We start from the raw sequence: 15,500 nt of genomic DNA on the forward strand, positions 1-15,500 counted from the left end.
GGCTGGGTGGTGTCCATGGCGGTTTGGAACCTGTGGAATATTAAACCGTCGGGCCCGGGGCAGGGAGGAGCTGGTGACTCAGTCTGGAAACACCGGCCTGGAGCTGACTCAGGGGGCGGGCTGAAATGTTAAAGGGCTGATAAATGTGCGAGGAGACGGGCTGTGAAGGGATGGAAGCAGGTGTGTGTGTACCTCTATGGGAATGTGGGCCTTTTCTTCTTCTTCCTCCTTCGCTGGGGTTTATTTTCTCCTAATTGCCTCTCTCAGGGTCATGACACTTTGCTGTGGTGACTTGGCCTCATGCCCAATCTCCCAGGAGTTGAGCTAAGCTGAGTTGGGACTGGGGCAGGCACTTCGACTTTGGAAGGCATCACATTGGAGCATGATAGTTCTGCTGCCTATCTCTGATGAAGGGTCCTGCCTGAAATCTCTACTCTCCTGCTCCTCGGATGCTGCCTGAGCTGCTGTGCTTTCTCCAGCGCCACGCTTTATTGACTCAACTTGTCCAGCATACTGATGGATACTGATTAAGGATGATCAGCCATGAGCATATTGAATGGTAGTGCAGGCTTGAAGGGCAGAATGGCCTACTCCTACACCTGTTGTCTATTATCTGCAGTCCTCCCTATCTCCTAATCTATACACACTTCACATCCCATCCCCCCGACCCCACAAAAGACTAGAGATGCTTGATGAGTGATTGGGAGGAGGACACTCTGTGGCATTGGACTGAGCGTAAAAGCGGTTCCAGTGACGAGGAGCTTAACCAATGAGGATAGATCGAACAAGTTGGGACTGTTCTCTGTGGAGAGAAGAAGACTGAGTGGGAGGTCTGATAGATGTTTTCAAAATCGCGAGTGAGCCGGATCGAATAGACAGAATTTGTTCCTGTCCGTAGAAAGAGCAAGAATGAGAAGGCATAGGTTTAAAATGATCTGTAAAAGAAGTGAGGGTGAAATGAGATTAGAAAGGGGCAATCTTTTCGCGCAGAGGGTGGTGCGTGTATGGAATGAGCTGCCAGAGGAAGTGGTGGACACTGGTACAATTACAGCATTTAGAAAGAATCTGGATGGGTACATGAAGAGGAAGGGTTTGGAGGCATATGGGACTAGATTACTTCAGGATATCCAGGAATGGATGAGTTGGGTTGAAGGTTCTGTTTCCATGCTGAACATCTCTATAGACTCTGAGGCAAAGCTTTTTCACTCAGCAAGTAGTTAGGGTCTGGAACACACTGCTTGGAAACATGGTGGAGACAGGTTCAATTCAGGCATTTGAGAGGGCATTGAATAATTATTTGGATACACATAATGTTTAGGGCTTTGGGAGATTGGCACTAGGTGATGCTGTCGATGTAAGCAAACTGGTGCTGGCATAATGGGTCGAATGTTATAGCGCAGGAGGCCGTTTCTGTGATTCAGCTAACCATCACCCCAACCCCTACCCTCCTCCCCCTCCCCAATGCCAAATTGGCATTAAGAATTGCCTAAACTCAATACAGTTTGGAGAATTTATAACCTGTCCTGGGTTGTCTATCCATGTGAGGCCAGTGCCAGCTCTGGCTCCTCTCTTGCATCAGTGAGCCAGACGACGGTAGTGGTTTTGAGCCCTGCTCCCTGATATGGGAATGCAAGAGGAGTTTGCTGTGCTGTCAGAGTTGCTGATTTGGATGAAGTATTAAATCAAGTTTGTCCCTCACCCTCCTCCCCAACATCCTTTTAAGCTTCCCCCTCTCCCCCTTACCTTCTCCATTTGTTCTAACAGGTTAGTGTAAAAGATCCCATGACACTAATTTCAAAGAGAGCAAGGGAGTTGTAGAATCCCAAAGGAAGCAGGCCATTTGGCCCATCGAGTCCATACTGACCTATCACTTCCAAGCCCACCCCATCACTGAATTTCCCATGGCTAATCCACCCAGCCTACATGTTCCTGAACACTATGGGGCAATTGTGTATGGCCAATCCATCCTAACCTGCACACATTATATCTGGCAAAGTTTACTGTAATTTTCTGTCCAATTATTGTAGTTCCTTTTCATTGGATCACATGCACGTAAATATACTTATAGCCACACCGAATATCAACAGTTGATTCAATTTCTCCTCAATGTTAGAGTACCTCAGGTTAGGGGAGTTCCAAAACTAGAGGGTTAAAGGTGAGAGGGGGAAGATTTATAAGGGACCTGAGGGCAACATTTTCACGCAGAGGGTGGTGTGTGTACGGGATGAGCTGCCAGAGGAAGTGGTGGAGGCTGGTACAATTACAGCATTTAGAAGGCTGGGTACATGAATAGGAAGAGTTGAGATTAGATTCCCTACAGTGTAGAAACAAGTCCTCACCAACCCTCCAAAGAATAACCCACCCAGTCCCATTTCCCTCTGACTAATGCACCTAACACTATGGGCAATCTAGCATGGTCAATTCACCCTGACCTGCACAACTTTGGACTGTGCTCTAGTTTCCACACTGTGTGGAATCTGATCTAAACTCTTCTTATTCATGTACCCAGCCTTCTAAATGCTGTAATTGTACCAGCCTCCACCACTTCCTCTGGCAGCTCATCCCATACACTCACCACCCTCTGCGTGAAGCTTTGTGCTGCTGTGGGTTCAAAGTTTCTCTCCAAGTATATATTACTATAGTTCACACCTTGCATTATTCTACCAATGCAGTGTTAGACACACCTTCTAATAATCCACGCAGACACGGGGGGGGGGTGGAGAAATGTGTAAACTCCACACAGACGGTAGCCCGAGGCTGGAATCGAAGCTGGGACCCTGGTGCTGTGAGACAGCAGTGCTAACCACTGAGCCACCATGCCACCCCTGTTTCCACACTGTACATCTCTATGATTCCATGAGCTTTGGAATGTGGGAGAAAACTGGGTATCCCTAATGTCCTGGCCAATATTGTAAAAGAGAGGTTTTCACATGGCTACTGATCACTGGGACCTTTGCAAAAAATCAGCTTGTGTTCTTTCTATCCCACAACAGCTGCCGTGCTTCAAAGGTGAACGGCTGTAAACGTTTAGCAGTCATGACAGATTTTTTTTTAAAAAAATGCATTGTTTTTGTGGAGTCAGTCTGGATTTGAATGTTTTTTTTCAAAAGGAAAGGTGTTAATAAGCTGTCGGGTTGCCTCAATTTCCTTGTGCGTGCACTTGTTTCGCTGTTTTTTTCTCAAAGTTCTGATGGGGGATTTTTAAAAAAAAATTCTTTAAAGCAGCTATTTAAAAGGGAAATCCTGTGCAGCTGTCTTATTGGTTGTGTGGTTTCTCTCCATCCTAGGATTCCCAAGTCGGAGACTAAGATCATCTTGTACTTTTTTTTTTACTAATTGTGATTCATGGGTTAGAAGAAGGTGTGTCTAACGCTGCATTGGTGGAATAATGCAAGGTGTGAACTATAGTAATGTATACTTGGAGAGAAACTTTGAACCCACAGCAGCACAAAGCTTCTTTCCGCACAACTGCCTCTGAGCCAAAAGATTGTGGGTTTAAATTCCAACTACGGCGGGTAGTTTAGAGTGTTACGTCAGAAACAAAGATTGAGGAATTACCATTCAAGGCAGCATATTTCTGGTAAGACATTAGTCAGAAATGGGGTTCCCTCACCTCAGGTCTGAGTCCAGACTAATTAGCGATTGAGCTGAAACTAATCATAGTCTAAATCATGATTGTACCGTGTGATTACGAGGGCTTGTTCGCAATATCTTGTCTAGATAATTTTAAATGAAGTCTACCCATGGTTTGAACTTGTTTGCTGTATTGAAAAAATTGAACTGCCAGATGATTTGAAATAGGGGTGAACATGTTAATTCTTGCAGGGGATTCTGTTTGGCTGGTTGCTTGCATTTTATCCATGGGAGGGGATAGCAGTGGTCTGAGGTTTTGCTTCCTAACTGTGCTGAAAAATTTTTGAGGAGTTGGATGGGAGAAAAGGTGCAAAATGAGAATTGAAAGCAACACTATTTAGTGTTCTCTCTGTGTGTGTGTGTGTGTGTGTAGTAGTTTTGATGGGGGTCACCACAGAGATGATTGCTATCTGTATATTACGTGGACACCCACACACCTTTCAGGAAGTGAGGTGGGGGTTGGTGGAAAAGAGGAAAAAAAAACTGGATGAATCAGTCCGTCAACTTGTGCTTTTATTGTTCCTGTGTGTGTGTAGTAGTTTTGATGGGGGTCACCACAGAGATGATTGCTATCTGTATATTACGTGGACACCCACACACCTTTCAGGAAGTGAGGTGGGGGTTGGTGGAAAAGAGGAAAAAAAAACTGGATGAATCAGTCCGTCAACTTGTGCTTTTATTGTTCCCACCTCACATCTCTGACCAGGACGGCATTTATTGCCAATCCCCTCCCTGCTGGTTACTTAGCAACACTGTTCACGACCTGGAAGCAGATTACTGCCTGCTTTTTTTTTGTGTGTGTGTGAGAGAGAGAGATACTGTCTGAAGCCCAGAGGAAGAAAAGGTAGGGAATAAATAAATGGTGCGTGTGCAGGGTTGCTTTCTGGAAAGACTTGAGAGGGAAGCCAGACTGCAGGAAGGTTCCTTCGTCTGTCTTGAGTTTGCAAATGTTTGAATTCTGCTTTTTATCCACCGTTTCCTTGATAGAACTGCTCAGCCCTTCCACTCCCCCACCTCAAGACTCAGGATTGCCAGACCTTTAGCTGGGAGCCAGTTGTGTAACAGGTACAAGGATTGGGTGGTCTGAAATAACTTTCGTTTACCTGGGTTGAGACATCCCATGACATTTCAAAGCCAACAAACTATTTTTTTGTGGTCTAGCCACTAATGCTATGTCCACAAATGTGGCAGCTATCTCCACACAGCACGCTCCCACAAAGCTTTAGCTAGCTAGTGTCTGTTTCTGTGCGGTATGACTCTTCGGTCCACCTCATTTATGCCAAACAAGTTTCCCAAACTAAACTACTCCCAATTGCCGGTGTTTGACCCATATCCCTCGAAAACCTTCCTATTCATCTACCTGTCCCAATGTCTTTTAAATGTTTAAATAGTACCCACCACTACCACTTCCTTTGGCAGCTTGTTCCAAAAAGGTGCCCCTCAGGTTTCTTTTTAAATCTCTCTCCCTCCAGTTCCCATCCTGGGGGAAAGACCTTGACTATTCACCCTATCCATTCCCCTCACTATGTTATAATGCCACCTTCAGCCTCCGATGGTCCAAGGAGAAATGCCCCAGCCTCTCTCTATATTTCTAATCCTCCAACCTCAGCAATATCTTTGAACCCTTTCAAGTTTAACAACGTCTTTCCTGTAGCAGTGAGACCAGAATTGAACACGGTATTCCAAAAGTGGCCTAACCAATGTCGCATTCAGCTGCAACATGACCTCCCAACTCCTATACTAAACAGAACGTGGTCAGCATCGATCAGTTGGACCAAAGGGTGTGTTTCCATGCTTTATGACTCTGTAGCTGAAAATGTGTTGCTGGAAAAGCGCGGCAGGTCAGGCAGCATCCAAGGAACAGGAGAATCGACGTTTTCTCCTGTTCCTTGGATGCTGCTTGACCTGCTGCGCTTTTCCAGCAACACATTTTCAGCTCTGATCTCCAGCATCTGCAGTCCTCACTTTCTCCTTGTTGACTCTGTACTCAGTGTACTGATCGATCAATGAAGGCAAGCATGCCAAACACCACCATTACTACCCTGTCTCCCTGTGATTCCACTTTGGAGGAACTGTGCACCTACGCCCCGAGGTCTCCTTGTTTGGTGGCAACACACCCCAGGGTACTGATTTACCTTCCCAAAATGCAACACCTCACATTTATGTAAATTAAGTTCCATCTGCCACTCCTCAGCCCGTTGGCCCATCTGATCAACCCCTGTTGTACTCCAGGATAACCTTCTTCACTGTCCACTACACCACCAATTTTGGTGTTATCTGCAAACTTACTAACTATGCCTCTTATATTCATATCCAAATCATTTATATAAATGACAAAAAGTAGTGGACCCAGCATGATCCTTATGGCACACCCCTGGTCACAGGCCTCCAGTCTGAAAAGCAACCATTACCACCATCTGTCTCCTATCTTCAAGCTATTTTTGCATCCAATTGGCTCGCTCTCCATGTATTCTATATGATCTAACCTTGCTAATCAGTCAACAGTGCAGAAGCTGGTCGAACGTCTTGCTCAAGTCAGTATAGACAGCATCTACTGCTCTGTCTTTGTCAATCTTTTGTCACTTCAAAACTCTCAACCAATTTAGACATGGTTTCCCACACACAAAGATAATAAGCAATTAAACTGTTTTAGTGGTGTTGGTTGACACAATTCAGGGAGAGTTCCAATTCCCAACCTGTTGGAAATGGCGGTGGATGTATAGTATCAGAGGACAAACAGGAATTTGAGATGCAAAAGGATTTTTTTAATATTGTTATGCGTAAGAGGAGAAAGGGAGTTTCAACTTGAGAAGAGATGGGAGGAGTCTTCAAGAGACCCTATAATTGGGGGTGGGTGACGATTAAAATCAACTAAAGCTGGCAACTTATCGTTGAGTCTCTCCTCAGCCTCACCTCACTCAAACTCACCCTGCAGACTCCAATGATTGGTTTTCCTCTCTCCTCTTCCTCCCCCCTTTCCCTCCCACCTTCTCTCCCTGTATTTCATTTCATCCCTCTGCAAACCGTGTTAGAAATACTTGACAAAAAGCATTGCTCAGTGGGACACGGCACAGACGGTCAATTAAGGAACATTACCTCGAAACAAGGGGCAGTTGGTCACCTAGATGTTAACTGCATTTTTCTCCCATTGAAGATGGTACTGGTCCTGCTGAGTTTTTCCAGCCCTTGCCTGTCTTTTTTCCAGATCTCCAGCATCTTGCTTTTGTACCCGATTGAATCATTCTATTTTTCAGTCGACTCCTACCAGTGGCCACGCAGCACTTCTCCAGTGCTGAGCACAAGTGTCAGCTGAGGTGGTACATACACAGGGGCCCTGCTGTGGACCCTGTAGCAGGGAGACCACAATCGAATGCAATTTTCTAAAAGTGGTCTGAAAAGTCTCATGTGCATGACCTCCTATCTCCTGTACAAAACAGAACACGGTCGACATGACTGGTTGGACCAAAGGGTCTGTTTCCATGCTGTATGACTACTCAATGCACTGACCAATGAAGGCAAGTGTACTTCAATCAGACCTCAAGGTGCACTTGTGTGAATACTTGGTGAGGATGGATTGAATAATGTTTGTTGTCTGTTCTTTTCACTCGCTCAAAGGGAGGCTGCCACTACTTGTCCTCAGGGCCCCTTTGTGCACAAAGGCTGCAGGAGCAGAGGTAAGAGAAGCAAAGTACTGTGGATGCTGGAAATCTGAAACCAACACTAAAACTGCAGGAGAAACTCAGCACTTTCTGTGGAGAGAGAAACATTAATACCTTGAGTCTGGTATGATCCCATCAGTGCGGCTCATTTCAGAGACACAAATTTAATGTTTGTATCTCATTTTGATTTTGGGTTCGAGAGGCCAGGATAGGAATAGGCCCAACCCGTTGTTCCCTTCCCCAGTCTGCAGACTGCTGCACTGGCCACAGCATTTTGGCTTATTGTTGACAGGAACTCCTGTAACCAGGGTGATTGCATAGGATTTTCTGAGCTTGGATCACTAACTTCTCCTTTACTTTTTCCTGTTTTTCACTCTTACCACAGATCATGCGATGAAAAGCCTTGATTTTCCCCGCCTGCGTCGTCCAGGCTGACCGATAAGAAGCTCCTTCACTCATCTGTCAGTCTAACAGTCTGTCTCCCAGAACCTTGAGGTACTAGCAACTGAACACTCCCTCCCCCCGCCTCAGAATTGTGCCTGGCGCCTTCTGCTGCCTGTCATCATTGCTGGGCTCCTGAGATGGTGGCGCGACTTTGAAAGAGGCGCGTTTCCTCAGCACCCCACTCTTGGCTCTGAAAGGCCACGGTAAAATAGTTCCCCGTCTGCGATCCTCGCCATTGCTCTTGGGACCACTGTGTGGGTCAGTTCCTCGGCATGGCGACTTTGGCGTCGTTGTCCGGCAAGGATGCCGCACTAGGTGCTAAACCGCCAGCCTTTGCCAAACCCCTGAACGACTTGGACTTCCACTCAGGAGCTCGCATCGAGGAGATAACGAAGCTGATCCAAGAATTCGGCAAGTATGAGATGAGGGACTTCGACGATCGGCGGGCCTTGGAGGTTCACACTGCAAAAGACTTCGTTTTCTCTATGCTGGGTGAGTGCTCATGGCACACTGAGACAGACACCATCAGTTATAAGGAGATTTCACGATGTGAAGTCATGCCCTTTAGAGAATGGTTACTTGCACACAGTGACCATTGTTTCAAGTTCCGACAAAAAAGCAGTGTCCTCGCCACCAGGTCACCTGTTTTCAATGTTAGTTGAGTGACGAATGTTGTCCAGGACACTGGGGTAGCTCCCTGGCTTTTTCCAAAAAATAGATTTTGGAATACTGTGTTCAATTCTGCTCTCCCTGCTATAGGAAAGGGGTTTTTAAACTTGGAAAGGGTGCAGAAAAGGTACTGCTGGGATTGGAGTGTTTGAGCTATAGGGAGAGGCTGGGGCTGTTTTCCCTGAAGTGTTGGAGGCTGAGGGGTGACTTCACAGAAGTTTATAAAATCATGAGGGGTATGGATAGGGTGAATAGACCAGGTCTCTTCCCCAGGGTAGGAGAGTCCAAATCTAGAGGGCGTAGGCTGAAGGTGAGAGGGGAAAGATTTAAAAGGGACCTGAGGGGCAACTTTTTCACACAAACGCTGGTGCATGTATGGAATGAGCTGCCAGAGGAGGTGTTGGAGGCTAGTACAATGACAACATTGGGTTTAGAGGGATATGAGCCAAATGCTGGCAAATGGGTCTAGATTTATTTAGGATATCTAGTCAGCACAAGCGGGTTGGACTGAAGGGTCTGCTTCCGTGCTGTACATTTCTATGACTATGATTTGTTCCTGCTATCTGTGGGCAGATGGTGTTTAATGTTGCCACTGTGAGCTGGTGTCCTCTAGATACCCCAGTGCTGTCTTCCACAATTGCTCTGCTTCTGATTTTAACACTGGTGCAAACTACTATTGCTGTCAAATATCTAGCGCCGTGCACTTCAATACCTTTTGAATTTGTGACAAAAGACTTTGTCAGGTTGTCGACCTGTGCTGTATCCCTGACTTCCTCTGAGTACCAGCACTGAGCATGTCAGCCTAGCTTTCTGAGCTTCGGTCTCAGAGTGGGGCTTGAACACCCGATCTTTTGACTAAGATGGGAATGCATTAATGTGAGACTGTATGTAGAGCACAATAAGGTTTATAAGGTAGAGGTGGGTAGATTATCTTTTGAGGAAGGGAGTCAAAAGTCTTTGGGGGACAGTGGGAATGTGGAAGTGAGATAGTCATCAGCTTAGCCCGGATTCTGAATGTCAGAGCGGATTTGAGGGGCTGAGTGGCCTGCTCCTCCTAATTCATATGGGGGGTCTTCCTCCGAGTTGTACATTCCAATTGCAACATGGAAGCAGAGCATTGGACCCAATCAGTTGATATTTATCCCCCCCCAATATGGGCATAATCCTCATTCCGTACAAGGTTAGGTCCTTGCTTTAGAAAGCTCAATAAGTATATGGCTGAAAGCTGGATTTAACCTGGCAATATCTGAACTATGGACCTTTCTGATAAGGTTGCAAAGGTCAGTAGTTTTACTTTGTAGATTAAGATGGTTACACTTTGCTGTTTACACTTGGCAGTATATTATAACTAGCATGCTGAAATGGTTATGACTATGTAATTCTTTTCTTATTTTGCACTTTTTTTAAGAAGTGATTCTTCATGGCTTACAATTTTCCATAATTTGAATCACCGTAGCCATTTAGCATCTGCCCTCATGCATTCTCAACAGTCCAACGATTGAATATGTACTTATCATAGCCCTTTCCTCCGCACACTACATGCTCACATCCCAGGTTCCTGCGGCCTCTGAATAGAAGGAGGCCATTCAGCTCCACGGGACAGTCCAATCATTCAGTCAGATCGTGGCCAATATGCAGAGGTTCAGCCTGTCTGTTGTGGTCTTCCTTCATTCTTGTCCGAACAAAGATCCAGCCAACTCCATTTTGAAATGTTCAATTTTGTCGCCTCACTCTGGGCCTCTCGGATAAGACCATCAGAAACTTCTGCCTCTGTCTCTCCCCCTTCCCTACCTCTATCTCTCTCTCCCTCCCTCCCCCACTCTGTCTCTCTCTTAAAAGACTTCTGGATGGGCATATGAATAGGAAGGGGTTAGAGGGATATGGGCTAAATGTTGGCAAATGGGGCGAGATTAATTTAGGATACCTGGTTGGCAGGGACAAGTTAGACCGAAGGGTCTGTTTGCAGGCTATATATTTCTATGACTCTTAAGTAAGTATGCTCCTTGAGCTTACTCCATCTTTCAGCATCATCTTGGCTGATCCAATATTTCTCACATCCACTTTCCTGCATTCTACCCATAAGCCTCGATTTCCCCCTACCCAACCTCAAAAGACATTCGGAGCTGTATATTGCAGATTCCCATTGCCCTTTGAGATGACATGCTGCCTGATGTTACTGTCCAAACAACTTGGATCTAATTTTCAGCTGGTCTTGCCTTAAACAGGTCCAACCTCCTCACTCTTTCCTCCAGGTTCCGGAAGTGAGTTGGCTGGATAGAGTAATAGTGAGAATCTGTTCCTGCTCGTTACCCATCGGGTGCTTTTAAAATCTTTCTCCTCTCTCCTTAAATCTATGCCCTCTAGTTTTGTACTTCCCCCAACCGAGGACAAAGAGCTTGGCTATTCACCCTATCCATGCCCCTCATGATTTTATATCTTCTGTGGGTGGCATGGTGGCTCAGTGGTTAGCACTGCTGCCTTACAGCGCCAGGGACCCGGGTTCGATTCCAGCCTCGGGCGAGTGCCTGTGTGGAATTTGTACATTCTCCCCACATCTGCATGGGTTTCCTCTGGGTGCTCCAATTTCCTCCGACCGTCCAGAGAGGTGCAGGTCAGGTGAATTGGCCACGCTAAATTGCCCCTAATATTCAGGCATGTGCAGGCTAGGTGCATTTGTAGGGGAATGGGATACTCTTTAGAGGGTTGGTGTGGACTTATTAGGCCAAATGGCCTGTTTCTACACCCTAGGGATTCTATGAAGGTCAACCCTCAGCCACTAATGCTCCAGGGAAAATGGCGCCAGCCTGTTCAATCTTTCCCTATCGCTCCAACCCCGGCAACATCCTTTATAAATCTTCTCTGCGCCCTCTCCAATAGGAGGGTGATCAGAATTGTATGCAGTACAAGATCAACAGGGCACAGATTTAAAGTGATTTGTAGAAGATGATGTGATGTGAGGATGTTTTCACATAGCAAGCAAATAGGATCTGGATGCATTTCTTGGAGAGGTCATGGAGGCAGGCTGCATTGAAGTATTTGAGAGAGCATTGGGCATTGTGCAGGCTTACTGATACTCATTCAGAGAGCAGGTACAGACACAATGAGCCAAATCACCTCCTGCTGCACCATAATACTTGATCCTTGAAATATTAACCGGTTCTGCTTTAGTGGCTGAACGTGACTGTGCGTTCCAGCAAGATCTCTCCTACTTTCCCTCATCAAATCTACTATTCCCATTTGACCTATTTTTGGCTTGAAGTGGACTCCCTCAGCCACTGATTGCTGCTATCCATATCCCTTGAATTCAATTCCATCCCAATAGTGCTGTGCCTGCACGCAGGTCCTTGGCTCATTTCTGCTGTCATTCCATCCTTTTGAAATTTAGTCATGTATAAAAGGGAATGTGGCGGCCAACTTGTGAACGCAAGATCCCACAACAGAATGCACGCTTTGGTGCAGACCAGACATCCCAATCTGACCTAATCCATTTGCCAGCATTTGGCCTATATACCTTTAAATCCTTTCTATTCATATACCCACCCGGATGCCTTTTAAATGTTGTAATAGTACCAGCCTCCACCACCACCCCTGACAGCTCATTCCATACACTCACCACTCTTTGCATGAAAAAGATACCCCTCAGGTCCTTCTTTAAACCTTTGTCCTCTCACTTTTTGGGTGGCACGGTGGCACAGTGGTTAGCATTGCTGTCTCACAGCGCCAGAGACCCGGGTTCATTTCCCGCCTCAGGCGACTGACTGTATAGAGTTTGCACGTTCTCCCAGTGTCTGCGTGGGTTTCCTCCGGGTGCTCCGGTTTCCTCCCACAGTCCAAAGATGTGCAGGTCAGGTGAATTGACCATCCTAAATTGCCCGTAGTGTAGGTAAGGGGTAGATGTAGGGGTATGGGTGGGTTGCGCTTCGGCGGGGCGGTGTGGACTTGTTGGGCCGAAGGGCCTGTTTCCACACTGTAAGTAATCTAATCTAATCTAATCTAATCTAATTCTATGTCCTCTAGTTGTGGGCTCCTAGATTTTAGCTGTTCACCCTATCCATGCTCCTCATGGTTGTATAAACCTCTGTAAGGTCACCCCTCAATCTCGAACGCTCCAGGGATGTAAGTCCCACCCTGTTCAGCCCATTTCTATTGCTCAAACTCTCCTGGCAACCTCCTGGTAAATCTTTTCTGCGCCTTCTCAGTTTAACAATGTCCTTCCTGTAGCAGGGAGACCAGAATTGTATATGCTATACTAAAAGTGAACTCACTGGTGTCCTGTAGAGTCCTAACCCCTATATTCATTGCACTGACCAATGAAAGCAAGCATACCAAATGCCTTCTTCACTACCCTGTCTACCTGTGACTACTTGTGAAACTTGTCTTGTGAATTTCAAGGAACTATGCACCTGCAGCTCTTGCTCTCTCTGTTCAGGATTTTACCATTAAGTGTATAAGTCCTGCTCTGATCTGCCTTGCCAAATGCAACACCTCCTATTTATCTAAATTAAACTCCATCTGCCAGTCCTCAGCCCATTGGCCCATCTGATCAAGATCCTGTTGCATTCTGAGGTAACCTCCTTCGCTGTCCACTACACCTCCAGTTTTGGAGTCACCTGCAAACTTACTAACCAATGTTCTTCTATTCGCCTCCAAATCACTTACATAAATACCGAAAAGCAGTGGGCCCAGCACCAATCTCTGTGGCAGACGACTAGTCACAAGCCTCCAGTCTGAAAAACAACTCTCTACCAACCCTCTGTCTCCTACCTTTGTGGCAATTGGCTGATGACCAGTGTATCTCCCCTTACAGATACTGATTAAGAGGTAAATATTGGGCTGTGCATGCAGAACTTCCTGTTGTTCCTGCACATAGTACCATGGGATCTTTCAGATTCACCTGAAAGCAGCTTGGGGAAAACCCTTTTTATAAATTCTCACCTGAAGACAGATGTTTCCAACGGTGCAGCACTCCTTCAATACTGCACTGGAGGAAGATGGAACCTCCAACAGTTGTTGGCTGAGTAATCCCGGGCCCCGGGACACTGCTGTGAGGGCGTGGTTCAAATCCAGTTGGTGGAATTTAAATTCAATGAACACATCTGGAAATGGAAGCTACTTTCAATGATGGTGACTTTGAGAACGAACATCAGTTGTCATAAAAAGCCATCTGGCGCACTAATGTTCTTTAGGGAATGACCCACCCTCAGATCCACAGCACTGGACAGGCTTAGGAGAAAGTGAGGACTGCAGATGCTGGAGATCAGAGCTTAAAAATGTGTTGCTGGAAAAGCCCAGCAGGTCAGGCAGCATCAAAGGAGAAGGAGAATCAACATTTCGGGCATAAGAAGGGCTTATGCCTGAAACGTCGATTCTCCTTCTCCTTTGATGCTGCCTGACCTGCTGCGCTTTTCGAGCAACACATTTTTAAGCACTGGACAGGCCTCTCAGCTAAAGGGCAGCAAATGTTGGCCTTGCCCACATCCCCCATAAATGAAGGTATCCAAAAATAAGTCTCTGCAGTGTTGGGACGGTCAGTTTTAATGTTGGTGTATTGTATTGGTATCCATGTGATATTTGATTTGATTTATTGTAATCACACGTACCTAAGTGCAGTGAAAGGTTTTGTTTTGCAAGCAGTACAGTCAGATCATAGCAAATAAGGACATGCAGATCGTATGGTGCTTAGACAGATCGAGGCACACAGGTTACAGTGCACGGGGGGGGGGGGGGGCACAAAGCAAGATCAACATTATTTGAAATTAGAGAGGTCCATTCAGCAGTCTGATAACAGCAGGGGAGAAGCTGTTCTTGAACCCATTGGTGCTTCTGTATCTTCTGCCTGGTGAGAGGGATTAGAAGAGAGCATTATCGGGATATCCATTGTCACTTGCCCCAACAGCTAGTTATAAATTACTGTGCTGTTTGTGGCTGAGGGGGGGTTGATTTGGTTGGTTATGTTTTGACTGTCATATGGGGAAAGTGAGGACTGCAGATGTTGGAGATCAGAATCAAAGAGAGTGTGTTGCTGGAAAAGTGCAGCATCCGAGGAGCAGGAGAATCGATGTTTCAGGCAGAAGCCCTTCATCAGGAGTCCTGGCCGGCTGTGCTTTTCCAGCACCACACTCTTCGATGTTGTCATTAAGGGATAAGGCGTAGCACAGGCAGAGCCTGAAAGCAGCGGGGTCTCTGTATAAAGCCTGAACACGCTCCTCTCTGCTTCCACAGGCCTGGTTCAGAAGCTGGACCACAAGTTACCCGTCTCCAACGAGTACCTGCTGCTGTCTGGGGGCGTGCGGGAGGGGGTGGTCGACATGAACCCCGACGAGCTGGGCGATTACGCCAGGGGCATGGACTACGACGTCGACTTCACGCTGCTGGTCCCGGCACTGAAGCTGCACGACCGCAACCAGCCGGTGACGCTGGACATGCGGCACTCGGCGCCCTGCCACTCGTGGCTCAGCCTGCGGCTCTTTGACGAGAGGACCATGGAGAAGTGGAGGGACTGCTGCACGGAGACGGGGCCCAGCCCGCCGGGCGGGGGAGGAGGCAGCCACTACTTCTCGCCCACCAAGGTGGCGGACTGGTTCTTCCGCTCGGTGCGCGCCGTCATCGAGGAGGTCCGCCGGCATCCGCAGCGCGGGGTCCCCGGCGTGGCGGCGGTGGAGAAGAACGGCACGGTGGTCACCGTCATCCTGAACGTGGGCCGCAGCCGCATGCTGTACGACATCGTGCCGGTGGTGTCCTTCAAGGGCTGGCCGGCCGTGGCCCAGAACTGGCTGATGGAGAACCACTTCTGGGACGGCAAGATCACCGAGGAGGAGGTGATCAGCGGCTTCTACCTGGTGCCGGCTTGCTCCAGCGGCGGCAACCCGGAGAATGAGTGGCGCCTGGCCTTCTCGCGGAGCGAGGTGCAGCTGAAGAAGTGCATTTCCACGCCACTGATCCAGGCCTACCAGGCCTACAAGGCCATGATCGTCAAGCTGCTGTCCCGGCCTCGGGCCGTCAGTCCCTACCACCTGAGGAGCCTGATGCTCTGGGCCTGCGACCGCCTGCCCTCCAACTTCCTCGGGCAGGAGGACAACATGGCGCACTTCCTCC

At 47.4% G+C, this 15,500-nt stretch overlaps 1 protein-coding gene across 3 annotated transcripts in view; it reads left to right on the forward strand.

The window, feature by feature from the left end:
• Positions 1 to 15,500, forward strand: part of LOC140492542 (nucleotidyltransferase MB21D2-like) — a 17,661-nt gene continuing 2,161 nt past the window's right edge. Inside the window, exons 1-3 of one of the 3 annotated variants that reach the window (XM_072591481.1) lie at positions 1 to 180; positions 7,678 to 8,228; positions 14,628 to 15,500. The exon at positions 14,628 to 15,500 is cut by the window's right edge and continues 2,161 nt beyond it. In XM_072591481.1, coding sequence (XP_072447582.1) covers positions 8,009 to 8,228; positions 14,628 to 15,500 — 1,093 coding nt within the window. In that variant the 5' untranslated portion in view covers positions 1 to 180; positions 7,678 to 8,008. Of the gene's footprint in view, positions 181 to 3,452; positions 3,581 to 4,409; positions 4,478 to 7,677; positions 8,229 to 14,627 lie in introns of those variants that run through there. The other 2 variants (XM_072591483.1, XM_072591482.1) reach the window with 2 other exon arrangements.

Source organism: Chiloscyllium punctatum, chromosome 21 (assembly GCF_047496795.1).
Source record: "Chiloscyllium punctatum isolate Juve2018m chromosome 21, sChiPun1.3, whole genome shotgun sequence".
Lineage (NCBI taxonomy): Eukaryota > Metazoa > Chordata > Chondrichthyes > Orectolobiformes > Hemiscylliidae > Chiloscyllium > Chiloscyllium punctatum.